Raw genomic sequence first — 26,249 nt, forward strand, 5'->3', positions numbered from 1 at the left:
GTGTGGGTCAGTAGGACAGCCGTGATTGGATGGACGTGTGGAATAGAGTCGATGGCTGATGGCATCCAATTCTAGTTGTGGTCTTGCTCGAAAGCGGCGAGATATACGCCAATTGATATGTGTATAGTGGTTAAGCCCAAGAAGGAACAGAATATACATATTAATTAACCTAAATGCTCATCTCATGAACGACATACCATTCCAGTAGATGACGCTTCCAACATTTTATGCAATCAAGCCACCTCAAGCAGACTGGCCCTTCTTCTCAACCATCTTATCATGCAGCTTAATTAACTCAGGAATAATAAGACTCTCAATCTCAATCCCATCATGGCTCCCATCAAGAACACCATCCCTCTCAACCTGCTCCGCAGGCGCAGTATTCCCCTTCTTAGCCTCCGCCAACCCAACCTGATCCTCAACACCCGAAATACTTTTACTACGCCTGGACTTCGGCACCCGCAGCCAGCGCTCGTACGGCGCATCAGGCGTGATAAAGACAACCTCCCACTTGCGCGTGGAGAGCAAGTTACCAATAACAAGATGATGCGAATACCGCTGCAGCGCAGTTCGCGCCTTGTAAACAAGCAATGAGGGATCCGTTTCGAGCTTAAACGAGACAACCATACTCCCCTCCGGCGCCCAGCCGTCCACGAGTCTATGCAGGAACTTCGGTACGGGGTCCAGGTTCACGACGAGTTTCTTGCGGTTGGAGGGTTCTTCTTCGTTTTCGCCGGTATAGATTTCATCCGAGTCGACGGTGGCGTCATTGGTGTTTTGGAGGTGGGCGGGTAATTCCGAGGATTGAATCTTATGTTCGGCCATTCGGCTGCGCGGGATAAAGAAGTCGCTTACTGCGGCGGCGAGGTAGAAGAGCGCGTTGGCGCCGAGCGGGCGCATGAGTTGTGCGAGTGAGCGCAGCTCGAACATGTATTCTGAGACTGTTGTGAAGGGTAGGAGGAGGAGGCGGTTGTTTTGTTTTGCGTAACGGTATTTGCGGAGCACACTGCGCATTTGGTCTTGGTATTCGTCGCGTACCATGATCGGTCCGTTGTCGCTGCCTGAGCTTGAGGATTCCGAGGATGGCGGGGCTTCGTCCATGAAGTCCAGGAAACAGTTTGTTGAGTGGCTGTAGTGTCGCGAGTATGGGAGGAGACTGTATTGGCGGTGCAGGAAAATTACGGCGTAGCCTTGCTCTAGAAAGAGCTCGGCGGATGTGGCACCGCGTGTTCCGGCGGAGAAGTTGTCGATGAATCGCACGGTTTGAGCTTCTAGGGGGACAGTTGTGCCTCCTGATGTGACGAGGACTACTCGTCTGTTCTCCTCCACGTGGAGGTTGATGAATGCGCGCGCCAGGGCTTCATGCTTGGGAAGGGCCTTTGGTGGAGGGTATTCATTGAAGTAGACTGATTCTGCTTCTGCTGGCGACATTTCGCCGACTAACGGATCTGTCATTGTGAGATGTGTGTAAAATGTGTAGCTATGGTAGTAATTGTAAAGAAGTGATAAACTTGAAGCCGAGGATGTGGTGGGGTTAAGCGGTCAGACGGTTACACTCGCAACGCGACCTTCAAGTACCCCACCAATCCGGGCGTTGAGACCGAACTGCCAGATTCGGTGTTAGCGCTCCCGTTGGACCGCTTGATAACTGTTGACCCGCCGGTAATTCTGATTATGACACGCCGAGGACACCGAGGATCGCTGTTGCCGAGGCTGAGCTTGAGATATAGGAATATTTACCAATCTGTACAATGATGCGAAAGACTTTCATTCTCGGTATCCAAATTACCATGGCAAAGCCCTAAATTCCATTCCTCCACATTTGCGCATTCAATTTTGAACTGGCCTTTCCCTTGGTAAAATCTAGCAATAGTGCATCTCACCATACACTATATATACCTCACCCAACATCCACCTTGATCTCCACCTTATCCAAGCGCCGGAAAAGAACCCACAGCAAAATCGTCGCTCCACCCAAAAGTCCAGTCAGAATGGCATACATTGTAACCAGATGAGGATCCTCAGTGAGCGGAGTGAAAGCCAGAGCAAGACAAGTTCCAATACCCGCCATAGCAAGCCAGATAGTGTGGACCAGAGTCTTCATACTCTTGGGCGCATTGTTATAAGCATACTCGGTTCCCGTGGTGAGACAAAACACCTCGGCCAATGCTCCCCCGAAGTAAGTCGGGACCTGGAGAAAGACCGAGATCTGATTAGGAATAGCACGATCATTGGCAGCAGCACATGCAAGTGGTGCATCGTAGCATGGCCCGGTCTGGTAAATGAGCTGCTGAACCGCCGTTGTGTCAACCATGGAAAAGGTTAGAAAGATGAATCCGACTATCATCCTTGCGATCGGTCCAAATGAGATTCGTCTCTTTGCGAGATAAGGGTAGAGTCCTTTCTGGATCATAGGCGCAACAATGATCCCTGAAACGGCTCCGGCAATCTTCATCATGTCGTTTGGGATACCGTACGTAATCATCGGGCCAGCTTGGGATATCAAGTTGTTGAATGTCTGGTTATAGCAGAGCCAGTGGATAGGGAATAGGAGCCTTGAAATATGTTAGTTTTGACGGTATAACAGAATGGGTATCATCTTACAATACTCGGCAGGTCAGAAGACTTCTCTTAATATCTTCTACAAACGAGTCTGTCCAAGGGACCTGGCGACCATGTTGCTGGAATTGGGCGTCTGGCTTTGCAGCATCCATTTTGAAGCCACCGATGATACCACTCCGTAAAGCAGCGCACACCTGGGGCATGATGTTGCTTGCTGGCGACTCGCGGACTGTTTTTTCCACATGTTAGCCAACCAATCTGTTTCCATGATAGTAAGGACACTCACTAAAGTATTGGCGACCGAAGAGTATCGGAATAAGGGCTAGCCACATGGCACAGCATGGAATCAGGTATGCGAGCCAGAACCCAACATACCGTTCCAACAAGGGCGTGGCGTCGGCAACGAAACCCACAACGTTAATAGCCCTATTTAAACGTTAGCTGTGATGGCAAGGAAACAGATCAACCTACTCACCAGTAGAAAACGTTGTAGATATAGGTAATAGTCAATTCCCGGCTAGTGACAACCGGCTCTCCTTTCTTTCCAATCTTGATTTGAAACTCTACTTCGTCGTATTGGTCGGCTAAAATATATCAGCCTCTGAAGATACCCGGGTCTGAGAAATGCACCCACCAATGAATGGCACAACAGTCGTTTTGAAGGCCCCCAATCCAACGGCCAGCAGTACACAGGCAGTTATGACCCCGGGCAACGCCGCACCATTTTCAATGGCAATGGGCAGGGACGTCACAAAAAGAATAGTTGCCCCGATGGCCTCAATGCTGCTACAGTATTAGTCACCCAATAAATCAAAAGAAAAGGGGTAAAAAAACAAGACTTCACAGTACATAGCAGAGTATATCATAGATTTGTAGCGACCAAGCCAGCTATCGGCAACAACAGCAGCAGGCACGGGCACGATGTACGAACCAATAATCAGCGCATTAACAATGTTCGAAGCAGCAGCCTGCTGCAAGCCCAGTGCCCCCGGCACCGCTCCCCCAGATGCATTCTGCAGGTAATTCTCTGTATATAGTCAGCCACAAGTTTATGGATAGGGGAGGATATGTACCACGCACGTAGAGGAGCAGTTGTCCCATACCAGACAAATCGTTCGAGAAAATTTTGTCAATGACATGAAAAAGATCGCGCACTTCGTCTTCAGTAGCAATGCGGCCGTCATCGTTGCCCGGTGGGGTGGGTATGTTGCGATTCACATGGATATCTGGATGGTCTTTAACCCCAGAAGAAAGATGTGGATCTTGTTCTGTTTTTGACGAAAAAACACGAGGCATAGACGTCAGTATTTTTGCTCGAATCATGAGCTTGATCAGCTATTACCAACCGTGGCTGTGGGTTAGGCTCTGCGGATATACCCGCAGAGCCGTGCACATCGGGCATAGAGCTCGACATATTTAGATTTCAATATGTGGTATAAAAAACAAGTTCGACTTGAAAAGGGGGCTTATTTTCTCTTTCTCTTGGATTAGGGGATATGAGAGAGAGACAAGAGGGAGGGAAGGGCTTCAGGAGAAAAGAAAAAGACGGTCTGAAAGGGATGACCGAGGAGTCGGGGGCCCATCGGCCCTTATTAACTACATTTGGGGCTCGAATCCTGTGATTTGGTGGTGCAGGGATCAGATCTGGTACACGCGACTGGGATTAGCACCAATGATATGAGCAACTTTTGATCTCGCCTAAAGATATCTAGTCATTGCATTGGCTTGAACTCAAGACCAAAGTCCGAACTAGATTGGTGGCTATTCAAATCATAGACAAAGAGACCCAGCGGATGTAACCTTAAAGCACCCGGATCCTGTCGTTCGCATTGGGGCTATAAAGCCGCATTCCACTGCAGATCAGCGACTAGGACAAGATGAGGCAAACTAGTGAGGTGATCTCAGTATTTGGCTATATTAAACCGAAAATTACATGGCACATTTTCAGACTCGGAACATTCACAGATGCCGGTTACGTGCATGACGCATACGGAGTACATTATACTCCAGCTTTGGAAAGGATGTTTTCATGTGAACGACCTTCACTGTAGATAGCGACTGCGAAGTGCCTGGCTGATCGTGCTCATCCGACTTGCCATCCCACCATGCTGCATGTTGCTCAGAAGAGCTTCCTCCAGGGCAGATTGAGTGACGCTTGCATCTACAGGGTCGATCAGTAAGAATCCAAGGTCCTCGGGGTCAGGGTACGAACCGTCGAGATCACTAAAGCTGCTTCCCATACTGGGGGTACCGTCGCTGGCCTCGCGCCCGGATGCTGTCGACTTGCGAGAGTTCTGACGGGATTCAGGGAGTCGCCTAGCATTCAAGGTTGGCGCGGCGGGGTTTATGCGCCTACTGTCGCTGGGAGAGACACTGACCGGAGCCCCGGAGCTCATGGAGCTAGTTGATGAATCTGTTGCAGGGATTCCGTGGCCCGGGCGTTCTGGTTTGCGTCGTCGTTGTGCTGCTCGCTCGGCATCTAACCGGAGAGTAGCGCTGAGTTCTTGTTCCGGTCGTTCGCGTTGGGCTTGTTCGTTTTCCCGGGCTAGAGGGAGGAATGCTGGGGTATCGTATTCGTCATCTTCATCATCTCGGAGGCCGGAGCGTTGGGTGGAGAATTTGCCAAATCGCTTGAATCTCGGCATCTGTCTGCTGGTCTCTTCGTCAGAATCAGAATCTTCTGACAGACTCGAAGATAGATCTTCTTCTTCCAACGGCGGCGATCGGAGCACAGGGGTGGGAGGCTGGTCCCGTCGGGCGACCGAAGGTCGACGGTTAAGGGATTCCCAGTATGAGTCTTTCGCGTCAGCTGTGGGCGTGTCAGTACGAGTTGGGTCCTGAGGCCCGCGTTGCTGAGTGCCAGGCAAAGTCGAGGTACTAGCGCGCCGGTCATCAAAAGCTGTAGTCATTGTCAGATTTTTGGGTCCATGAGATAGAGCTCGACTCATACATCGTCGCGGGATATCTTTCTGCTGAGACGTCTGTCTCATCGCACCTCGAGGTGCTGCTCATAGTTAGTCTCATTTATTTCAATGATCTCACAAAAGAAATTTAATACCTGTCACCGGTGCCTCCTTCTGCGCCTGCCCACCCAAAGCCGTACTCCCAGAAACAGACCCAGGTGCCGGAGAAGGCGAATTTGACTGCGTAGTCCCAACCTTGCGAATCTGAGCACGGACCTGTGATAATTGTCGATCATAAAGCCATGCAGCTTGCTGGAGTAAAAATTGCAAGGTAACCTCAAAGTTCTCTGCACTAGACAAACGATGTCAGTAGGCGCCTGCAGGCCGCAGTGTGAGGATATTTACAGTGCTTTCCCTATCATGGTGTTAGCCATATATCGAGCAAATGTGCTAGTTGATGCAGTACATACAATCTATGTCTCCTTTCGATGGGCGGGAAAGGATATCCCAAAGTGCTTGGTCTTTGTATGCATCCCATTCCACCTATTCCCGTTAGCTAAGGCCCAAGAGAGGTTCTTGGGAGAGCTTACTGGTGGTGGATCGACGAAGTCGCCTCTTGGAAAGGGTAGGCGGATGAAAACTGTGAATTTGGTATCGCTGGGGTCGGCTTTGATGGCCATGATGTAGATTGCGGTGTAAGGAGATGGCAAGCTAGGGGTAAGGGACTAGTGATTCCGTCTAGCTTGGTAGGTTGTTATGTTCAACGGGAGAGAGAGCTGATGATAAAGACTAATATAATATCCCCAGAGACTTGGGAATTAAAAGGTATAGAGTAGATGTGATGTCGAGAGGAGGCGTCACAATGAGCTGGTTTTATTGGCGGAGATGGTGCGTGGCATATATTGAGGCTCTGCGTGGAGATTTCACCATGGTGGAGATCAACGCCAAAAGCAGCACGGATGGGGCTAATTCCACAATAAAATCACATATACCCACACACACCATATCTATGTCTAGAGCATTGAAAGGTGAAGAGATAATCAGGGGCTACAATATTGATTGATTTGATTATGTATTCAATCCGTTATAGCCACATTTTGAGAGACCAACATGAGGTATAACAAGTCCATAAAAAGGTACGCTTCGAGGTTCTGTAAGATACTGTCTACTGTTTTTTAGCACCGTGTACACATTTATGACTCTCGTTGTACGTCTCATATTCTATTGACCTTTTAGTTTTATTGTAGTTGTCACTTCAACAATCTTCTGTACCGACAGGCAAAATACACAGGAAATATTTTGTCTGACGGGGCTCAGTATATAGCTCGAACTCTTGGAAGATATGTCCTGTCAGACCAAAGATTAGACGAGCTGAGACTAAATATTGTGATTTAACCCAAGAATTTTCAAGGAGGACATGCAAGAAGCGATTTCTTTGAGATTTACATGTATGAAGCAGAGTAAGAGGTCATCAAAAGCGGAGATAAGCATGTTAGTAGCATTCTTAACCAGCTCCGGAGCCTCGGCTACATCTCATCTTCGACAACCTCCCAACAATGTCTATCTTATCGTATTGGCGAGATAAATGCCTGGCAGTCATTCTCCGATTCCTCGTCGGGCTCGTAGCTCGCGTACATGCTACACCGGATGAAGTGCGCCAGATCAAGTCCCGCGATGCTGGCCGCTCAATCAGAGTTCATGTGTATCGCTCTTCCAGCACCGGACCATCACCCGTGCTCCTCAACTGGCACGGCAGTGGGTTTCTACTACCACACCATGGCAGCGATGACGAGTTCTGCCGACAAGTCAGTCGCGAGACCAAATATGCAGTCCTCGACTGCGCATATCGCCTAGCGCCAGAACACCCCTTCCCCGCAGCACTGAACGACGTTGAAGATGCCATCAAATACGTGCTGGCACGCCCAAATGAATTTGATCTCACCCACGTGTCCCTCTCAGGCTTCAGCGCTGGAGGTAACCTCGCGCTAGCCGCCGCGGCCAACCTCTTCCCCACCGACACTTTCCACTCGCTATTGGCATATTATCCCGTGACCGATCTGAGCACAGATGGCAGCAAAAAGTCTACTCCAGTCGATAAGGGCCGGGCGATCCCAGTCTTCATCGGGCGCCTATTCAACCGCTGTTATATCCCCTCTACCTTTGATAGGCGAGACCCGCGCATCTCACCGCTGTTCGCACGGGCAGATCAGTTCCCACAGCGCCTCCTCATGATCACTGCAGATATGGACTCTCTTGCTCTCGAAGCAGAGAAGTTGGCTCAGAAGATCGAGGAGTCGCCCGGGCGGCATGTGGTCAGCCAACGCATGGCGGACTGTACTCATGCGTGGGACAAGCGCACGAGGGCGGGAACCCCACGACATGCAGCCAAAGAGCTAGCCTACAAGTTGGCAGTTGACATGCTAAACACCGAATAGCTGAATAGCTACTCCGTAAAGCGATCATAGGTTCCTGGCCTGACCCAAATATCTCCCGTGGCGTTCCGCCGGGACCGCGGCACTACGTCAAGCCCTAAGCCCTAATTTCCTAACTGGTACGTTTGTATAAGAGGGGTGATAAGAGTTAAGTACTGGGCTTTTGTGACAGGTATAGGTAGCTCTGACTAGTTACTAGCTAAGAAGTTTATACTTGACAGTTCTCTATACCCCGTTCACCGTATAAAGTAGTAGCCATGAAAGAGATTGCGTCAGGCGTGGGTCTTTGATATTAAAAAAACCCGTATCATCTTCCCCTTTCCTGTTATTTCGCTTTGACCTTTTACCTCCTTCCTGTCCTTACAGAGCACCCCTCCTGAACTTTACCAGGCTGATGCCGTCATTGAACCCCCCTCGTCCACCGTACTACTAGTGCCGTGGGCGAGTCCACTCTCCTTTTATCGGTACCGTGCACCCAGCTTATGCGCGCTGGCTCGGCGCCCCATACCCCTGTACATAATGGCCATGGAGTCCAACGGGTCTATTTTCGACGAGGCTCAATATCGCCAGGATGTACTCCACCTCTCTTCACCAGAAGCCGAACAAGCGCGGGCGCAACAGCTGGCCGACGAAGCCCGACAACTGGGCGTGAAGATTCCAGAAACGGAAGCAACAGCGCCGTTGTCTGCCTCGATTGCATCGGGTTTACTTGAGCTCTCTTCGCCTGTTCTCTCGTCAGGCTCGTCGACCGATCGCATCTCTGTCTACGATGGCTCCGTTACCCCGTCGCATGAACCCGGTTCTCCGTCAACCTCGGCGCTGGATCAGGTTGCTTTGTCGTTGTCCGAGATTACAATTGCTTCCGAGAATTTCAAGCCTGGCAGTACGCGATCGCTGGCGTCGCTATCTACCCGGCCAACTTCATTTTGTTCGAGTGAGGGGAGGACGGGACTTGCTGGCCATGGATACATTGATCCTTTTGAGGGGAAATCCCACCGTCATTCTATGCTGAGTGTCGCATCTGCCGATAAGAAGGAGAAGCGGCGCAGCAGCTTGAAGTCTGCCATTGGACGGATTCAGTTTCGCAAGAAGCGCCCTTCCCCGCCGCTCGTCATGTCTCCTGATTCGCAACTCGCCATTCCCAAGGGCGACAAAGGCATGGATCATGTCTACCTCGAGTCTACGCCTGAATCTAGCGCACCTGATGATGGCCCCATCCCTCCGGCCATTCCTCGTCCTCCCAAAAGGACCACCGAAGCCGCTCTTCCTCGGCTGAGAATTCCGCTGTTTAACAAAGAAGCCTTGCAGCGAAGCTTGGATGACCCCGAGCTGAGTGAGTTGCACAAGAAGCATGAAATGGAGAAAAATCGTCACCTTGCTTTCCAAGAGACCGCCTTGAACAGCCTCCGGCGCCGGCACCAGGATGCTGTATCTGAAAAGCGGTCCGATAATGAGCGCCGGGAGGAGGAGAAACGCGAAAAGAACATCGATGACACAATTAGACTGGAAGAGCGACAACTCGCAGTCGAAATCGAACAGCAACGCGAGTTCGACCGTGCGAAGATGAATTCGGCTACCCGCATCAAGCATATGGAGGGCTATTTCCGCAACGCCAGCCCACCACCCTCTCCCTCCATAACAGCAACAACAGGCGGACGGTCATCAGGGTCATTTTCAGATTCCGCTTCGACTCCACCTGCCCGCCAGTTCACTCGGCAGCACATGGAACAGCTAGAACAGCAATACCACGATCACGAGTCCATGGACCAGCTCCACGACGCCCGCATCAAAGTCCTCCGAGACCGCCAAGATGTCAAGCTCCAAGAAACAATGGCGCGCCTAGAAAAGGAACTGAACACAATGTGCAAGCAACACAAGCAGGATATCACCACCATCCAACAAGAGCAACAAGCCGAAGAGGCATCCCTCAACCAAATCCTGGACTCAAAGAAGACTGCGCTGCGTGACCGCTGGCATTTGGAAGAAGCCATCCTGCGCCAAACCCTCGAAGTGCGACATGGCCAACTATATGGCCCCCTGCCGCCTATCTCATTCACAAACGCTACCTCTGACATCGATACCCCCGTTACAATCACCGTCCCGGAATCCTCGCCTCTGGGAGCATCGAGTACTCCGGACACAATCCATCCTCAGGATGGCGTGGCGCCCTAACTTGCTTTGAGCCTGAATCTTAGATCTTGAGCCTTCAAACTTGGAGCCCACGATGACACGACATCTATCGCTAATACCCCTTTTTAATACTCTTATTCTGGTCTCGATGTTCAATGTCTGACCCTTGGCAGACATGGCATCCTAGCCTTGCTCTATTTCTCTGCCTTGGCTATGCCCTTACCCTTCTTGTAATGATGTTGGACATCTGTCTTTCACTTTGGATATACAATTTGAGCACTACATATGGATTGCGGCGCTTGTCTTTGGTTGCATAGCACTAGGTGGAATCATTGAATAGATATACCAATTGGATTTGCGTTCTTGCTTACAAGTACTTTGCTCTTTTCCAAGGTTATAACAGAGAACAGTCGGTATTGGGGGTATCTCAGTTTCTCACGCTAAAACAACAAATCAAATCACAAGTCGAAACCCTCTCCCACCGTATCCATATCAATTCCAAATCAAGAAGGCGACCCAACCCCAGACCTAACCCTCAGCCTCTCAAGGACCGCCTCAACCCGCCCCCCACCACCAGTAATCAAATCCTCAGTCCCTTTATCCCTCCCAGAATCCCCAATGACAACAGCCCTCTCCACAACCCCACAATTAGACAACTTAAATCGTCCAACCCGCCCATCCTCCCACTCAACACGCACATATCGCGCTTCAAGCGATACACCCGCTAACCCCACAATCCCCGTACTCGGATCAGGCGATACATCCTCAGACGGTATAACCCTCCCCTCAGAATCAACCAGCCCGACCCACTCGCGCAAAAGGTCAATTGCATCGACGCGCATATGCCAAGCAACCAATTCACGCCGCAATTCGCGCACGAAGGCAGATAGATCCTGTTTGCGCGTTGATGGTTGCTTTTTGCTTGGCGAGTCTTCGGAGGATGTATCCCCTTCTTCTTCGTCCTGATGAGTACTCCCCCTAGCGCGCGGTAGGTAAACAGCCTCGAGCTTCGCGACGGATATAAATGATGGGATTGTATGCCGGTGAACCCTTAATCTGCGCGTACTCTCCTTGCCGGCGACATGGCTCCGTTCCGAGCGAAGGAGGATGTAGTATGGTTTTGCGAATCGACCGTTCCGGGCGCAGACATCTATGCGGACGCCGAGGAGGTTTTTGGTTTGAGAGTTTGCTGTTGGTGAGGGGTCTTTGAAGGGGAAGGTTGTTGCGCCGAATGCTATGCGATGGTGATTTGAGGTGTTGTGTTTGCCTGCGGCTTGGACTAGTGGGGAAAGGGTTTCGAGGGTATTTGTTGCTTCTTTTGGTGGGGTTGTGAGGAGAGATTGGATTTGGTTTGTCGTTAGGAGGCTGGATGTTAGGAGGCGTTTGCGTTTTTGGAGGGTTTGGACTGGGGCGTTGTTAGTGCTGGAGGGCTTGGGGTGATTTGGGGGTGAGGTTATTACTTTCTGCGCGGATGGAGGATATTGATGTGCCTAGTTCTTCTTCTTGGGAGTCTGGGGTTCTGTGTTTGTTGGGGTTTTTCGTGGTCATTTTGGAGGTGATTTGGTCAGGGTTGGCGCCTGAGATGACGATGATGAAACTCGGATGTTTGTTTTGGGGCACGTGATGTTTGACGCGACCGTGCAGAAGCTTGGCCTTTGGAGTCAAACAAAGGCAAAATGATATTGATCTGCCGTTTTAGTTGGGTGTCTGATTAATAATGTTAGTCTTGAGCTGTGTTCATGTGGCCAAAGTGGCACTTTGGGTATAGTTATTATTCGGCAAGGGAGACAGGTCGATTTATAAGCTATAGAATACTTAGATAACATTCATTGATGTCGATATAAAGAGTGTACAACATAGACATAAGTTGGAAGTTAACTTATAAGAACTTGTTCTATCTGATAGAGACCCTGCACTGCCCCGGATTTACAAATCCACTTGACAGCCAAGAGGCCAGTTTGCAAACTTCCAAGGTTCAACTCCCCCATTCCTTCCACGCTCATGCATTCACTCTTTTATTAATCCAACTTGGGCTTCTTGGGCATTCCCACTTCCTTCTTTCACTTTTAACCATCCAACTTCTGTCCTCACGCGGACCCCAACTCGACCAACTCGACACTATACTTCAATGACACGCAAGAACGCGAGCCTCTCCAAACGCCGCTCCAAACCCAGCCTAAAACTAGCGACGGGATCGAACGGCCATGCGAATGGAAAGATGAATAACAACATCGAAATGCGCAGGCGGGACACGCCCTCCTCCGAGTCCTCCGCCGATCGAACAGCCACTCTCATGTCGCGACCCAGCTTCTCCCTCGATAATGAGCCTTCCGTCATCCCACAAACGCCTGTCATGGCAAACACAGCCTTCCACAACCTGCCTGCGAGTGATCGCCGGAATTTCCTCCTACTCGTTCTGCTCTATTTCCTCCAGGGAGTGCCCATGGGCCTGGCCACAGGTTCCGTGCCATTCCTGCTCAAGCCGTACCTCTCATACGGCCAGATTGGTGTATTCTCACTCGCCTCATACCCCTATTCCCTCAAGCTCTTTTGGAGTCCGATTGTCGATGCAGTCTGGAGTACACGCTTTGGACGTCGTAAGAGCTGGATCACACCAGTGCAGGTCATTGCCGGTCTCGCGATGATCTACTTGGGTGGGCACATTGAAGAAATGATGGTCCAGGCCGGAGCCAATGGGGGTGCGGGTGTATGGAAGTTCACCTACTGGTGGTTCATGCTGGTGCTGTTCTGCGCGACTCAGGACATTGCCGTGGACGGGTGGGCCATCACGCTCATGTCCCCACCCAATATCTCGTACGCCTCGACCGCCCAGACAGTCGGACTGACTGCGGGCCACTTCCTGTCTTACACTGTATTCTTGGCATTCAACTCGAAGGACTTTGCCAATCGGTGGTTCCGGGCCATCCCCGGCGAGGGCGGCCTACTCTCCCTCGGCACCTATCTCGCATTCTGGGGCTGGTCATACCTGATTGTGACATTGGGTCTGGCCTTGCTCAAAAAGGAGGATCATACCAAGGAGCGTGATAGCATCATGGATGTGTACAAGAGCATGTGGAGTGTTCTGAAGCTGAAGAACATTCAGACTATCATTCTCATCCACTTGATTGCCAAGATCGGCTTCCAAGCCAATGACGGCGTGACTAGCTTGAAGCTCCTCGATAAGGGCTTCGGACAGGATAACATGGCCTTGGTGGTGCTAATTGACTTCCCCTTTGAGATTATGCTGGGCTACTACGCGGGTCAGTGGTCAACCAACTACGGTGCTATGCGCCTCTGGGGCTGGGCCTTTGTTGGCCGACTGGCAGCTGCTGTGTTGGCCCAGTTGACTGTCATGATCTATCCCAGCGCCCCCGAAGTACCCATGTGGTACATGCTGACCGTAATCGGCGAGCACGTCCTATCAACCTTCATGAATACAGTCATGTTCGTCGCCATCTCGGCCTTCCACGCTCGCATTGCGGACCCAGCCATTGGTGGGACATACATGACTCTCCTGGCAACGTAAGTCCACATGAACCTTTGCCGCACGTATAGTTACTAACATAAATATCAGTGTCTGCAACCTGGGCGGAACATTCCCCCGAATCTTCGTTCTAAAACTAGTAGACTTTTTCACAGAAGCAACCTGTCTCCCACCAACCACCGCCCCAGCCGCCGAAACCCTAAACGGCGACCTCATCACAACAGCCTTCTCCTGCGCCCTCGAGCCAGAGAAGAACCGCTGTCTCGCTGGCGGCGGTACCTGCCAAGTCGACCGCGACGGCTACTACATGACCAACATGATTTGTGTTCTCATTGGCGCAGTGACATTTGTAATGTTCATCCAACCTGCCGCTAGAAAATTGCAAGCTTTGCCTCTACGCGCGTGGCGTCTGACTCCTGGCGTAGGCCGGGAGTAAATGTCTTTTTGTTTCATGTCGTGATTCTGGGTGTTGGTGGCTATATACTCCCACTCGAATACACTCGTCTCCTGTGATGTTCTATAGATTGAATAAATGATTTAGACATGCCGCTCGCTTTTACAGGGGTTCTACTTGGTTATCTGCTCTTCTAGAGCTTGTAGGTCCCGCTTTGACTTGCTTTTGCAGATTTCCTCAGGCCCTCTTGTCTTGAGCTGATTTTGATACGCTCATGCACACTCATCGAAATCGAGTCATTGCCATCGCAACAATATTATCCCATCATCGAGTTCATTGTCTTTCACCAACAACCGTCCAGTATACCTTCTGTCGGGAAATTTGTGCATGTCTGAGGCTTCAAGCCTTCCCTATTTGCTTGCTGTTCACCTGCCGTTTACTAGGACCTATCTAGGCTGTTTCCTTTCATAGAGAATTCATTTCTTCTCTCCCTCCATCACCTTCTGGTCATTCAGCCCAGCTTAACCCTATCGGATACTTCTATAAATGGTCATCTTCTCTTTCTTTTTCTTTCTTTTTCTTTCCTTTTCTTTCCTTTCCTTTCCTTTCCTTTCCTTTCCTTTCCCTCTTCGCACCCATATCAAGAGCATATGGAAGGGCATACATACTCATTCCCAGGATCACACTGTATTGTCTGCCCTACCCCATGACTCGGTCCCTGGTTGATCTTTCTAGTTTTTTTCTCTATCGGAAGGTTCAATACCCCCGATCTCTTCGACGAGCGGGAAGACCTCTGCCTCGAGGCATGTCTAGCAAAAGCATGTCGACTCTTCAATGATGCCTGAAGGGCCTCCCCCATCCCCCAGTCTCCGCGACGGCTGCCCTGGCTCCGCCATACCTGACGAAGATGAGTACTTTCAACCAACACCGTTGATAGTCTTCTCTGTCGCTCGTGATACTCAACGGCTGATGCTTCGCCGTTCACACTACCTACGCCTTGGTCCACGGAGAGTTAATCGGGTTATGCGTCCTCGGGGAAATGTCCATGCAAATGTCAACACTGACCTCGATACTGGCCTTGAGCACTGATTGCGGCGCCGGGCAGAATTCGTACCGGACGGTCCTTGCAGTGATGGACGAATCACTCACCACTTCAGTGGCTTGTTGGTTAGTAACATACAGTCTCCGACGGCCTTGGCATGTCTAACAAGCCATTGAAACAGACTTGCATCTTCCTCTCTGTATTATACTTACGCCGTGGCCGTGAGCCAGACAATCGATTGCGCATTGGGGGGAGGGAGGGGGGTTCCGTCATTATCTCCTGACGCATGTGAATCGTACCAGAGCTTGTAACTTGGGTTCAACTCGAGTAGAGTTCTAGACAATCTCCGAAGGGTATATTGTCATAAGCTTTTCTATGTGTTGAATATCGAGGAAGGAGGAAGCCATCGGGAATTCAAACTCGAGTTGAGAATGCCTAGGCATTCCAGAGTGTCAAGTAGGCCCATGAAAGCTACAGGCAAGTTAGATAGGAAAGCCTCATGAGGAACCCCCGGTGCATACAGATACTGATCTGTGAGAACATGAGACAAGAAGATAAAATTCTATGTCATGCAATCTGCAATGGGGGTTTTTAATTCGGTTGCAAGCAGCTCATCCTCCTCATTCAAGTTGATACGCTAAACAGTTTCGCTTCTGCAATGGTGATAACATGCGGGGGCAGGAGGCATGGTATGTCTATATGGCTTGTCAGATACGTGCAAATTTAAGCCTACTCAAAAGACTCACCATTCAAGGGTCAGCATCGAGAGCAATAGACCCTGCGCTACATTGCTACTAAACCTCAAAACTGACGATAGACATGCCTCGAACTCCCAACCGGATTTGAAGCCAAGAAATCAAGCCATCAATGCAGATTTCAAATGTTACGGTCACCTTCGACGTCATATGATTGTATTGAAAGCCCCCAAGCCATAAAGATGAAAATGGAATGAACAACCGAAGCCAACACTCAATGCGATCAAGTACAGTATACAGATTGTATACAAATGCAGCCTCCAGTGCCCAAACCGAAGCCGTGTGACAACGCAAAATACCAGAAAACTCGTGTCTACGCTGCAAGCTGCACGTAAGACACGTCCCCCTGAACCCAACAGGCGCCTATTCGTCATGTTCCTGAATCGGCAAAACACCACTCGTACATCCACCCAATAAGCAAACGAAATAGTCCAGAAGTCTTCTTCACATCCCCTCCCCCGAGATGTTCTACCGGACGAGGCGCGCCGAGAAGACCCTGAGGGTCTCGACACGATCGCGCCCACCCAATAGCGGGCTAAGTATAGCTTTTTCCCCGACGCCAAGACAGTATGCAAGAGACTGCTTTAGCTTCTTTCAGCTGTCTTTTCAGCTGGAAAATGAGAGCATTGGAGCTATGATTGGGGAGACTCCGCTCTGCAGCAGATTTGGATTAAAATAGTCCAGGACTGGGAACTGGGGCTATAAGAAGAATCCATTCCCATCTTTCGATCGCACTCTCTCAGTTCCTAAATTTTATTCTTAATTCTTCTATCGGACGAACCACCCACCACAATCGTTTTATACCCATACATAATGAATTTCCCTATTTTATACCTGACGCTCGTCAGCGTCTTTTCCTGCACAGTCGCTGCCCTGCCCAGCCTGCAAACTCGAGCAATCCTCGCCTATAGAAGCGTACGATCAACCCCCGTTCTTTTCGCCACCCGAAACCAACCCAGCCCTAATCAAACCGCTAATGTTTCATAGTGGGACCTCCGCTTCTTGAGCGTAGCACCCCCAACTTGCAACCCTGACGAGTCGAATTTGGACTATTCGATTTACCACCGTTACGGCGCGAGTCCCCGCTCTTGTCAGGCGCTTGATACGGATTCGTTCAACGCGACCAACCTCAAGAGTATCTCCTGGAAGAGCCCTGCGCCTTCGGACCAGCAGGATATTTGCATGTTTAGCACTGCTGACTGCTCGGGTGGGGATGATGCTTTCCTTGGAACTATTACCTCTGGTTGGGATGTTTGCTATCTGTACAATGGTTTCTTGGGATGGTCTGTTGTTGAGCATGGGGATGACTGTGTGTGAGGAATTGAATTGACAATCACGCTGGCTGTTGTAGATCTATGGATCTGGTAATTAAGGTGATTGTATATATCTATATTCCCTTGGTAAATATAGTAAGGATCCTGAATGTGTATACGGTGTTATGAAACAATGTACAGTTTCCACGCAAAAACTTTGAGGCAAGTGTACTGCTTTATGAATGATTTCTTTGCCTCGCTTTGGGATCCCTTGTTTTCTCGTTTCCTTTCTGCGCATATCCGAGTGCTTCGGGTTGATTGTCTAGATCATATAAAGGGAGCAGCGTAAGAAAGATATGTGGGTTGTAGTTACTCGCCATGAGTTAGGCTAACATTGATCAGACTGTGTCATTATATGTGAAGATGATGAAAAATGAATGTAGAAAGAGTGCATGCGTATCTGTGTTTGTATAACAATTCTTGAACCCAGACTCTCCATCTGCTCAGCACTTTCTGTGGATGGTATCACTCGCTGTTTCTGGCCGCGGCGGTGGCTGTGGTTGACAACGGTTGACGGCAGCTTCAAAGTCGTAGGTAGCCTTGATCTTCTATTTCTTCCAATTATCCTGGATCTCAAAGTAGGCCACAGTCCCAGAGGATTTGATACAGTCACCTTGCTGGGCATCAACCTTGAAGGTACATCCACATCCGGGCTTCGTGCAGCTTTGTCCTTGAGATGGAATGTCTGTCCATTTCGCCAGAGCAGCTCGGAAGCTTCCTTGATTTCGGTCAGGTTGGTATGGGCATGTATCTTGGAGGCGATTGGGTTGTATTGTGGTTATCCCAGACTCTCTAGAAGCGGTCCAGTTGTATATAATAGCGATTGAATCACTATCACATTCACACTTGAATGTCGTGATCTATCGTTGTGCAGAATTCAACCTTCACAATTTGACAGCGAGCCTCCGAATTGGATGATTCACATATATGGACCCGTTTGGAAGAAGCTCATCAGACATAACGCCCGTAGTTTGGTAGAGCATGAATGTCTGCTGAAACTGGTTGAGAATCACTGGAAATCTCTCATCACCACTGATCTTAGGTGGCCACACATGACAATCCAATTTCCAGCGTCCAGGTTTTCTTGGATTCGAGCTTGTCTTTCCTCTTTTATTCTGTGAGAACCCTCTTCTGTTACATTCTGGATTGCTTTGCCTTCATTCTCTTCATAAAGGCGCTCTTGGAAGCGCGCCATACGATCAACTAACTCAATGCAATAGACATCAGAGATATCAGCCAGGACCTCTAACGCATCATAGTATGCGCCATCTATGTGGCACTCCATAGCGTCCACCCAGTAACGACCTCAGATTAGACAAATCGCCTTTTCGCTGAGCTCTTTTGGTGACTCGATGGCTCGCTTGATGAGCTAACTATTTGACAGGTTGCTGAAACGGGCGTTATTTTCTGCTTTGGCAGAAGGTGGAAAGCCAGGAAATCGAATCCGATCTTCGCGGCTGGCTTTGGACGGGTCATTTTCCGAGAGATTTAAACAAAGCTGGAAGATGGGCGAGGTGCTCAAGGCCTTCTTGGACACAGCAAAAAGTACCAAATAAATACTCCATGGTTGGTGATGATAGTGTGAAAAGGTGTAGACAGGGATGCTAGAGAAACATCATGGGAAAAGAAGTTGCAGGGTTTCCATATAAAAATTATCAATGCCTACCCATTTGGTCATCGGTATCTACGTTTGCTTTTGTTTCTTTTTGTGTCATTTGGCCTGATACCCTTGTATTTGCCTCTCCTGCCATTTCTGTGAGCGCTGCTTCTGTAGTTCCCCATCAACTGAACCGATGCAGACCCGGTTTTCAGATTCCCGGAAAATATGCATGCACTGCACATAGTCCGTTTAGCCATTGCAGTATCAACCCTCCCTCCTGTAACAGCTCCTTCATATCCTAACTTTCACACGGAGTAAGATTTAGATAATTGACCGGAAGTACTCAAAAATGGGTGAAAAAGAGGTGAAAAAAGACAGACCAAGGTAAGGCAAAACAATAGCACAAAATGGTACATTTCATATTACGATAATAGCTTTCTTAGCTCTTCCAAAAAGGTCCCAGAGCCATACATACCACGCCAATCAATAATTAAACAAAAACGCGAATACATAGAAAGAGAGCCAAAAAAAAAACACAAAAAAAAAACAAAGGAAGTATACGGTAGGGCGGAAGTGTGGGGAACGCCCCGCTTATCAATTTTTCTTCAAGTCAATGAGTTCACCACTTCAACTCGAATCAACAGCCACACAACGCTCCGTAATGAGCCAAACTCACACAGACTCAAGCTCCGCTCAATCCGCGTCTCCCTCCCCAGCAACAACAATGACCTCAACACAGGCCGACAATGCAGCCGACAACTCGCTAGACGACATTTTCGGCTCCTCCCCACCACGCGGCGAAAGGGAGCTACACGCGCCACACCGCGCAGCAGAAGAAACCACTACCTCAGGCCAGGCCTCAAGATCTACACACGAGCCATCCGACCTGCCCTCTCTACGCCGCCAACACGTCACAGCCGGCTACCGCGATGGCGTCTCAATGGCAAAGGGCCAACATGTCCAAGACGGCTTCGATGCGGGGTTCCCGGTCGGCGCGCAGATGGGTATGAGGGCTGGGACCATTCTTGGAATTCTGGAAGGATTACTACGTGGTTTTGAGGAGCGCAGTGGGCCGGGTGTGGTCAAGAAGCCGGTGGTGCGGGGTGGTGCTGCTCTATCTACGCGGGAGGAGAAGGGAAAAACGAATGTGGATGAGGGGGCGGACCTGCGCCGACAGAAGAGGGAGCAGGTTCGCGCGCTTTACCAGGCTGCGTTGAAGGAGTTGGATGTGCAGGCTGTTTTCGCTGGTGGGGGTGAAGGGGGTGCTGCTGTGCCTGCGGAGGTGGTTCCCGAGAGTAGGAGTAAGGAAGGGGAGTCTGCTGAGGCACAGCTGGCGAGGAAGGGGGATGTGGTTATTTCCAAGTGGGAGGAGAGGGTTGCTGTTCCGCGGTGGGAAGAGAATATGGAAGCCTTGGAGATGAGGGAGAAGGAGAAAGAGCAGGAGAACAGGGGCCAGAGCGCGGGCTCGGAGTCGGCCTCCGGTGCAGGTGCCAGTGCCGCGCTGGCTGTGGAGCAGAGTTGAAGCTGTTCCCAGACATGCACCGACCAAGACACGGCCTGGGTCAATGTCTTTGTCATGGATGCGACGAGCCGTGTTTTGGTCGGCGATCTACACAATAAAGTCTCACGACGAAGAGAGGAAAGATTTGTTCTTTGTTTTGCTCTGGGAAATTTCTGCACGACGGATCAACTGTCTGTCTCTCGGGTCTTCCGCCGCCGTCCCGCGCTGCACGATTCCCCCTAGGCCAGGCAAGTCCCAAAAACCTGGATTGGATACCCGCTGTTCTGCAAGGATGCGGACGGAGGAGCGGAGCCCCGGTCCGGGCTGTGTGTCCTGAGTTGTCTGGGACTAAACGGTTTTGCTTCTCTGAGACATTGACTCTAGGAGTCAATGATGTTCCTGCAGACTCCTGTAGGAACGGTTGTTGCCAGGGGTATAATCAGGATCGAGATCTGTTTTCCTGCGAGGGCTGAAACATTTATCCAGACTCTAGAGAGAGAGGGGGAAAAAAAAGGTCCAGGAAGCAATTGGGCTACATCACGATTGTGACTTTGCAAATAGGACCACAGCCATAAGGCAACCAGCAAGAAGAAGAAATTGATTGACAAACACGAGGCAAAATCGACTCATCATATGTCACTTTTGCTACGTAGGCCTAGGCATTACGGAAAGAACGAAAGAAAGCGAGACAAAGTACGAATCCCCACCAAACACCCGATCGAGAGCCTTACAGCCCTGCAAACTCCGATCTATCTGAAACCCGAGGTGCGCCTCGGGGGAGGAAACAGTGCATCCGGTGGATCGGGACACCTTACTTGTGATATAGAGTCCCGACAAAAGGGATGAAGAGTTGTTTGGCCGGGGCAATCGAGACCCCTGTCTAGCGTAACCTGTCAAAGGAGCACCAAGAAGATCGAAGATCATTGTCCTTTTGTTCGAATCGATCGGGACGGACGACTTCTCGATTGTGATATCAAAATGACATTAACGCAGGGAGAAACCCGTTTGGTAGCATGGAAACAAGACTGCACGGTACTATTCATGCAAACCTCTCCACCAAATCCAAACTACAATAAGTCTGTGGGTGTTTTCAGCCGAAGTTCAGAAGTACGCGGATGGACGTTGAGGGGCCGAAGCAAGGGATGGCGGATGATGCGTTCCATCCGCACAGAACGGTATACCTGTACACTCTGAGAGGGCTGGATTTTGCCCAGCTGAAAACCAATTTGTGGCAATGGTGTAGAGGCAGAAGACCATCAATGAAGATCAACAGCTCGGGGTGGCCGATTGCCAACCACTGCTACTGTTGTTTATATGGGGTTCTATCTCCGCAAACGCTAACATCCCTCGACACGCCAATCTAACAACACCCCAGCTCCCTGACTAGATCCAAGTCCGCGTCTCCGCTGCATTAGGACGGAGTCAGCACTGCACTTCGTGATCGCGGATCACGATCTGGGCTCTGAGCTCTGGGCCTTCATAGTGGGGTATCCTACTGGAATAGCAGTGGATCGAAGTTGACAGGTAAGGATAGACTAGTAGCCATTTTTTTTCTGGGAGACCCAGTATCCAGGATCACACCCTTGTCGCGTACATTAAGTAGTTCCGCGACAGCTGCAGATTGTGGTGATCCTTGTGGGTCTAGTGGGTTTGGGGGATCATCTAGTGAAGTCAGTACCTTTACCTTTTTAGGTGTTAGTACTGTAAGTGCGCGCTGGCTAGGTGGGGTCTCTGGTATATCTCAGAGAAAGTAGGAGTAGGGAATATTCTGCCTCCTGTTGAAAGGTTGTTGGAATTGAAGTCCAGTCACGCCCAATGCAGGATAACGTAGGTGGAAGGGCGACCGGGAACACATATTCGATAGTTTTTAAAGAGTAGACATAACGGCATAACTATGCTGTTATTCGTCATGGAATTAACGTTACTATTAATATTCACGGAGGCTGCGGTAGGATCGAAGGATACCTGAAGGTTGTCTGGAGGAGTCCATCGAACATTCCGGAGAAGACATCCATCCCCTTGACAACATAGTAGCGAAGGATCATTCATGCTTGAAAGTAATGTATGATGTATGCATTTTTGTCTATCCAAAAGTAGTGCAAGTAATGAAACAATTTTTTGTTTTGAAATCCAAAAGAACTGCGATTTGGGCTCAGATAATCAGAGACCACAATCCATACAGGGCGCCGTGTTCCTCTATGATCGGAATTATAGTTCACGTAGACTGCCAAAAAAAAAAAAAAAGAAAGCGTTGTCTTGAAGTGAGAGGAATTGAATCAAATCAATCAAACAGACATGGATGGAGCAAGACATGATAGAAGCAAAAAAAATAAACAAGACATGGTAGTACAACACAGCTATAGCGCTGTCAAACAGACAAGAATGCGAGATGAGACAGTAAGGAAAATTAAAGATAGTGAGCCCGAGGGTATCGAGTCATAAGTCAATAGTCATGGTCATTGACCAGGTATATCATGTTCGTTTCGTAGCGCGGATGTGCGCATGCAGAGAACGTCTTGAGGCGCGTCGGAGTCCAGCCACAATCGGGTCTGGAGATTCATTAAGTTCATTGTGCGCGGGGTGCGGTACACTCGAACCAAGCGAGTGTTCTGGTGGCATAAAAGAGTGCAAGTGTTCGTGATCGTGGGAACACGTTGAGCGTGAGACAGTAAGAAATCGTTGGAGTGATCGTTGAGAAAGCTGGGATAATGTAGCAATGAGTTCGTCCGTTATTGTTGAATCTAGAAGCAGAAACGCCGAGTGTGAAGCATTAGATGACAGAGACATTTGTCTTTTTGGTAGGCTTGCCGCAATTCAAGGAGCGGAGTGAGTCCATAAATCGCTGAAAGAAGGGACGGGACTGAGCACCATCATGGATAGTGGGTTGAGGGTGCTGCTCAAAGCAGAACGATGTCAACTTCTCCTTTTCTTCCTTGCCAAGTGAAGAGGTGGAGCACTCTGGTGTATCAGAACGCTGGCGGCGGCGGAACTGTGCTTGGAAAGCAGCAGCAGCTGAACGATCCACGTCCGAGCTGTTGATGCTGCTATTCTTGCGGGATCGAGACTTAACGAGGGAGGTAGTAGAGGGGGCAACTAAGCGCAGGGTTGCAAGTCCAGATGGACGAAGGCCATCACGGCTTGTGCTAGGTCGGTCCATGCTGGCATTGCGGAAGGAGTTGGTGATGTGCTCGGCGAGGATATCATCTGGCATGCAAGGGAATTGCTCCATTGTCTGGTCATCGAGCATGGTCTGATGAAGACGAGGCTGCGACTTGGCACCACGGAGCTTCGCGCGGCTGCGAACCTTGCGGAGAGTGTCAATTGGCCGGCGAGAGATTGACTTCCGGCCGACGGACTCGCTTTCCGAGTCCGACTCCCATACGGATTGTTCACAATAGGCATCCATTGTGGAGGTTGATGGGCGTTCCATGGATGTTGCTGTCCATTGGCGGGAGATCGGTGGGGAGCTAGCCACTGGGCTAGGAACAGGACTAGGGCAGTCATTGGCAGGGATGAAGAGGGGGTGATCGAAGTGCGTCATATGAGGCTCCATTGTGACGGGGTTGATCAAGCATGGAGGCGAGATCATAGATGGATCCAGAGGAGGGCGTGTTCCAGGGCTAGATTGCTTGCGGCGCGAGCTGTGAGAGCTGGTGCCACGAGACAAGTTGGGAAGGGTTGGAGGTTCCTTTCTGCGGCGTGACCGGGTCGACATAGACCCAGCTCCAGTCATGTCCTCGTATCCCATGGTGATGGTGGTGGTGGAGTCGTTTGACGGCTCGCAAGGAGTAGTAGGACGAGTATCCGCCGGGGTCAGAGGAGCCACCGGCGGGGGAGGAGGGGGAGGAAGAGAATATTTCGGGGGAGTAGAGGCAGGGAGGTAGAAGCGACGCCGGGGCTCGAGGTGAGCCTCCTGTGCGTGCTTGTATAGCTGCTCTGTCGCCTGGAGGACGACGTCTGGGCAGCTGGGAGAAGAGTATGTGGAGGAGAAAGAGCTGCTGGGAGTGAGGTCTGGGATAGTGCTGTCTGTCTGCACGGAGCTGAATGAATCCTGGCTGCTATGCAGAGGACTCCGCTCTGTCGAGGGGGTGTATCGGTGGAATCGCAGGCTGTTCTCCAATTCGACCTGGGCGAGTGTAGAGCGGTCCGGTCCGTAATTTGATGAGTTGTGGAAGTCCTTTCCTGGGGTCAATGACAATGTATAGTAGTGGCTGTTGTCTTCAAAACTATCATTGCGCATCTCCGAGGTGTAATCCCAAGATGGCGTGTCGGCCAGTGATTGTTCGAGGTAGAATGGGTCGAGGTTTGAATCCTCCAACACCTTAAGGCCAGATCTGGGGTAATAGGTTGAAGTTCGCTTCCTTGGTGACGGTGATGGCAGGCAAATGGTCGTCTCTGATATGTTACTATGCAACACGTCCAACTCGCCTGGACAGTATAGATCTCTGTGAGCCATGGGGTGATCGACAAAGAACAAGGTGAAAGACGAGTGAAGGATCTCTAGGACCCAGGCACAATGAACAGGGAAGAGTGGAGAGAAGAATGAAGAAGGGTGTACCAGGGAGGGATATGTTTATAGACCAAAAATAACCTCCCAGGCCTAGCACAATGACCCGGTGGCTAGACATGCCAATGCATGTAAACAAAAGACCCGCACAGACGATCATGACCTATCCGACCTGCATCCCCTTCCCTAGGGGGTTGCAGCAAGGACCTCCATTGGACCCCCCCAGCAAGGGCGCGCGGAACTCGATCCGTAGGGCTTTAGTGAGGAACATCCCGAAGCATACGTTGTAGACTCTTGTCTGTCTGTGTACTCTGTGTTGTGTGCTGTGCACTGCTTGCTCGGGTTGCCCATGCGCTCCAGGGGAAAAGTGACACAGTACGACTGTGATTAGACTTGTCGTGTTGCCTTCAGGTTCATCATTTTGATCAACCAATTCCAAGCTGAGTGGGACGCAAAAGTCCAGCCAGACAAAAGTTCGACACGCTTACCAGCATCTTCATGCACTGCAGAGCTGCAGAGCTGCGCAGACAGAAGTCCGAGGCTGGGAGTGAGAAATGTGAGATATCAGCCACTGCCCGGAGCCACTAATGCCGATCGCGATCTGTAAGTCTTCTCTGTCACTTGGGACTTTTGCGACTGCGCCATCCACGTCGGTGCATTCCTGTCTCATTCATAGCAACCAACGTTAAATTCGAGCCTCAACGTTTCATTCGTTTTATTCCCCTACGTCATGGCTGTGTGGCTGTCTTCCTGACGTTACCCGCTCGAATGCCGTCGGCTTATTCTAGTCGTAGCGACCTGAAGTTATTCTTCTAGACTTCACTAGAATGTCTATTTTCCAGGGTGTAAAGGGTCAGATCCCCCAGAACCTTCATAATCCAAGGGACGGACAACCCCGTCAAGGAGCACATTGACACTTGACAAATCACAAATGCTGTGCAGCTGTAACAGTCCATTATAATTTTATTCGCCCATCGGAAGAACTCTGTTTCTTAAGTTTTATGATCGAACCATTCGGATTTCTCCTCTGTCAAAGTGTGAAAGTGTCATGTCTGAATATTGGATAACGCTCCCATCTATACTCCAGAGCTGTAAACCCATCGCATCTCAATCCGACAACTCCAGCTAATCAAAACAAAACACTCGAGACATTATTTCAGTCCAATCAATAAACCCCACATTCCATTGAAAAAGTTTGACTTGCATGCATCCCGCTATACAGATGGCCGTCGCAGTGCAGCTATTCATGCATCTGTATAAATATCGGCAGCCCCCCAGTAGTACCCCTGATCGACAACATAGGAACTCTCTAGCGGTTCATGCACTGTTCGCGATATCATTGCGATTAACTCACCGGGGACGCAGTCTCTGCAGAACACCCTCGCCTCCCATCCTCGTCACATTCCTCACTGCACACTATGTAAACGACCGAAATTGGTCACCGTGAACTAGCATCGGATTATATGCATGCTTCCGTCTATCGAGTTCAACTCTCACAGAGGTCCCAGAATCAATCTCTAGGGTCTCCAGAATTTCAAGGAGGACGAACAGGGGTCAAGGCCAGCAACCGAGGGCCATCACCTCCCTCGCACTCCCTACAACTTAGGCTTCATCCCCCCGTGAAAT

The 26,249-nt window shown here is 50.1% G+C and overlaps 11 protein-coding genes across 11 annotated transcripts; 6 read left to right on the forward strand and 5 right to left on the reverse strand.

Annotated features, from left to right (window-relative positions):
* Positions 1–243: 243 nt before the first annotated feature.
* N7508_005358 (phosphopantothenate--cysteine ligase CAB2) lies at positions 244–1,455 on the reverse strand (the record flags this gene model as incomplete). Its single annotated transcript, XM_058463424.1, has 1 exon — positions 244–1,455. The coding sequence occupies one exon, from the start codon at positions 1,453–1,455 to the stop codon at positions 244–246; it is 1,212 nt and encodes a 403-aa protein (XP_058319902.1).
* A 445-nt stretch (positions 1,456–1,900) lies between these two features.
* On the reverse strand, positions 1,901–3,858 carry N7508_005359 (Proton-dependent oligopeptide transporter family; the record flags this gene model as incomplete). The annotated part of the gene is made up of 7 exons (XM_058463425.1): positions 1,901–2,555; positions 2,605–2,791; positions 2,849–2,988; positions 3,038–3,146; positions 3,197–3,345; positions 3,412–3,589; positions 3,636–3,858. The coding sequence occupies 7 exons, from the start codon at positions 3,856–3,858 to the stop codon at positions 1,901–1,903; spliced, it is 1,641 nt and encodes a 546-aa protein (XP_058319903.1).
* A 746-nt stretch (positions 3,859–4,604) lies between these two features.
* N7508_005360 (uncharacterized protein) lies at positions 4,605–6,145 on the reverse strand (the record flags this gene model as incomplete). Its single annotated transcript, XM_058463426.1, has 6 exons — positions 4,605–5,461; positions 5,513–5,566; positions 5,621–5,817; positions 5,871–5,880; positions 5,936–6,008; positions 6,056–6,145. 6 exons carry the CDS (start codon positions 6,143–6,145, stop codon positions 4,605–4,607), a joined length of 1,281 nt encoding a protein of 426 aa, XP_058319904.1.
* Positions 6,146–7,021: 876 nt separating this feature from the next.
* Positions 7,022–7,900, forward strand: N7508_005361 (putative esterase/lipase; the record flags this gene model as incomplete). The annotated part of the gene is made up of 1 exon (XM_058463427.1): positions 7,022–7,900. The coding sequence occupies one exon, from the start codon at positions 7,022–7,024 to the stop codon at positions 7,898–7,900; it is 879 nt and encodes a 292-aa protein (XP_058319905.1).
* A 516-nt stretch (positions 7,901–8,416) lies between these two features.
* N7508_005362 (uncharacterized protein) lies at positions 8,417–10,069 on the forward strand (the record flags this gene model as incomplete). The annotated part of the gene is made up of 1 exon (XM_058463428.1): positions 8,417–10,069. One exon carries the CDS (start codon positions 8,417–8,419, stop codon positions 10,067–10,069), a length of 1,653 nt encoding a protein of 550 aa, XP_058319906.1.
* A 461-nt stretch (positions 10,070–10,530) lies between these two features.
* Positions 10,531–11,575, reverse strand: N7508_005363 (uncharacterized protein; the record flags this gene model as incomplete). The annotated part of the gene is made up of 2 exons (XM_058463429.1): positions 10,531–11,432; positions 11,488–11,575. 2 exons carry the CDS (start codon positions 11,573–11,575, stop codon positions 10,531–10,533), a joined length of 990 nt encoding a protein of 329 aa, XP_058319907.1.
* Positions 11,576–12,155: 580 nt separating this feature from the next.
* On the forward strand, positions 12,156–13,947 carry N7508_005364 (SD08430p; the record flags this gene model as incomplete). Its single annotated transcript, XM_058463430.1, has 2 exons — positions 12,156–13,549; positions 13,602–13,947. 2 exons carry the CDS (start codon positions 12,156–12,158, stop codon positions 13,945–13,947), a joined length of 1,740 nt encoding a protein of 579 aa, XP_058319908.1.
* A 795-nt stretch (positions 13,948–14,742) lies between these two features.
* N7508_005365 (uncharacterized protein) lies at positions 14,743–14,994 on the forward strand (the record flags this gene model as incomplete). The annotated part of the gene is made up of 1 exon (XM_058463431.1): positions 14,743–14,994. One exon carries the CDS (start codon positions 14,743–14,745, stop codon positions 14,992–14,994), a length of 252 nt encoding a protein of 83 aa, XP_058319909.1.
* A 1,521-nt stretch (positions 14,995–16,515) lies between these two features.
* On the forward strand, positions 16,516–17,019 carry N7508_005366 (uncharacterized protein; the record flags this gene model as incomplete). Its single annotated transcript, XM_058463432.1, has 2 exons — positions 16,516–16,617; positions 16,690–17,019. 2 exons carry the CDS (start codon positions 16,516–16,518, stop codon positions 17,017–17,019), a joined length of 432 nt encoding a protein of 143 aa, XP_058319910.1.
* A 2,257-nt stretch (positions 17,020–19,276) lies between these two features.
* N7508_005367 (Yae1 family protein) lies at positions 19,277–20,137 on the forward strand (the record flags this gene model as incomplete). The annotated part of the gene is made up of 1 exon (XM_058463433.1): positions 19,277–20,137. One exon carries the CDS (start codon positions 19,277–19,279, stop codon positions 20,135–20,137), a length of 861 nt encoding a protein of 286 aa, XP_058319911.1.
* A 2,749-nt stretch (positions 20,138–22,886) lies between these two features.
* N7508_005368 (uncharacterized protein) lies at positions 22,887–24,572 on the reverse strand (the record flags this gene model as incomplete). Its single annotated transcript, XM_058463434.1, has 1 exon — positions 22,887–24,572. One exon carries the CDS (start codon positions 24,570–24,572, stop codon positions 22,887–22,889), a length of 1,686 nt encoding a protein of 561 aa, XP_058319912.1.
* Between the last annotated feature and the right edge of the window lie 1,677 nt (positions 24,573–26,249).

This window comes from Penicillium antarcticum, assembly GCF_028974205.1.
Source record: "Penicillium antarcticum strain IBT 31339 chromosome Unknown utg000005l_segment0_segment0, whole genome shotgun sequence".
In the NCBI taxonomy this organism is placed as follows: Eukaryota; Fungi; Ascomycota; class Eurotiomycetes; order Eurotiales; family Aspergillaceae; genus Penicillium; species Penicillium antarcticum.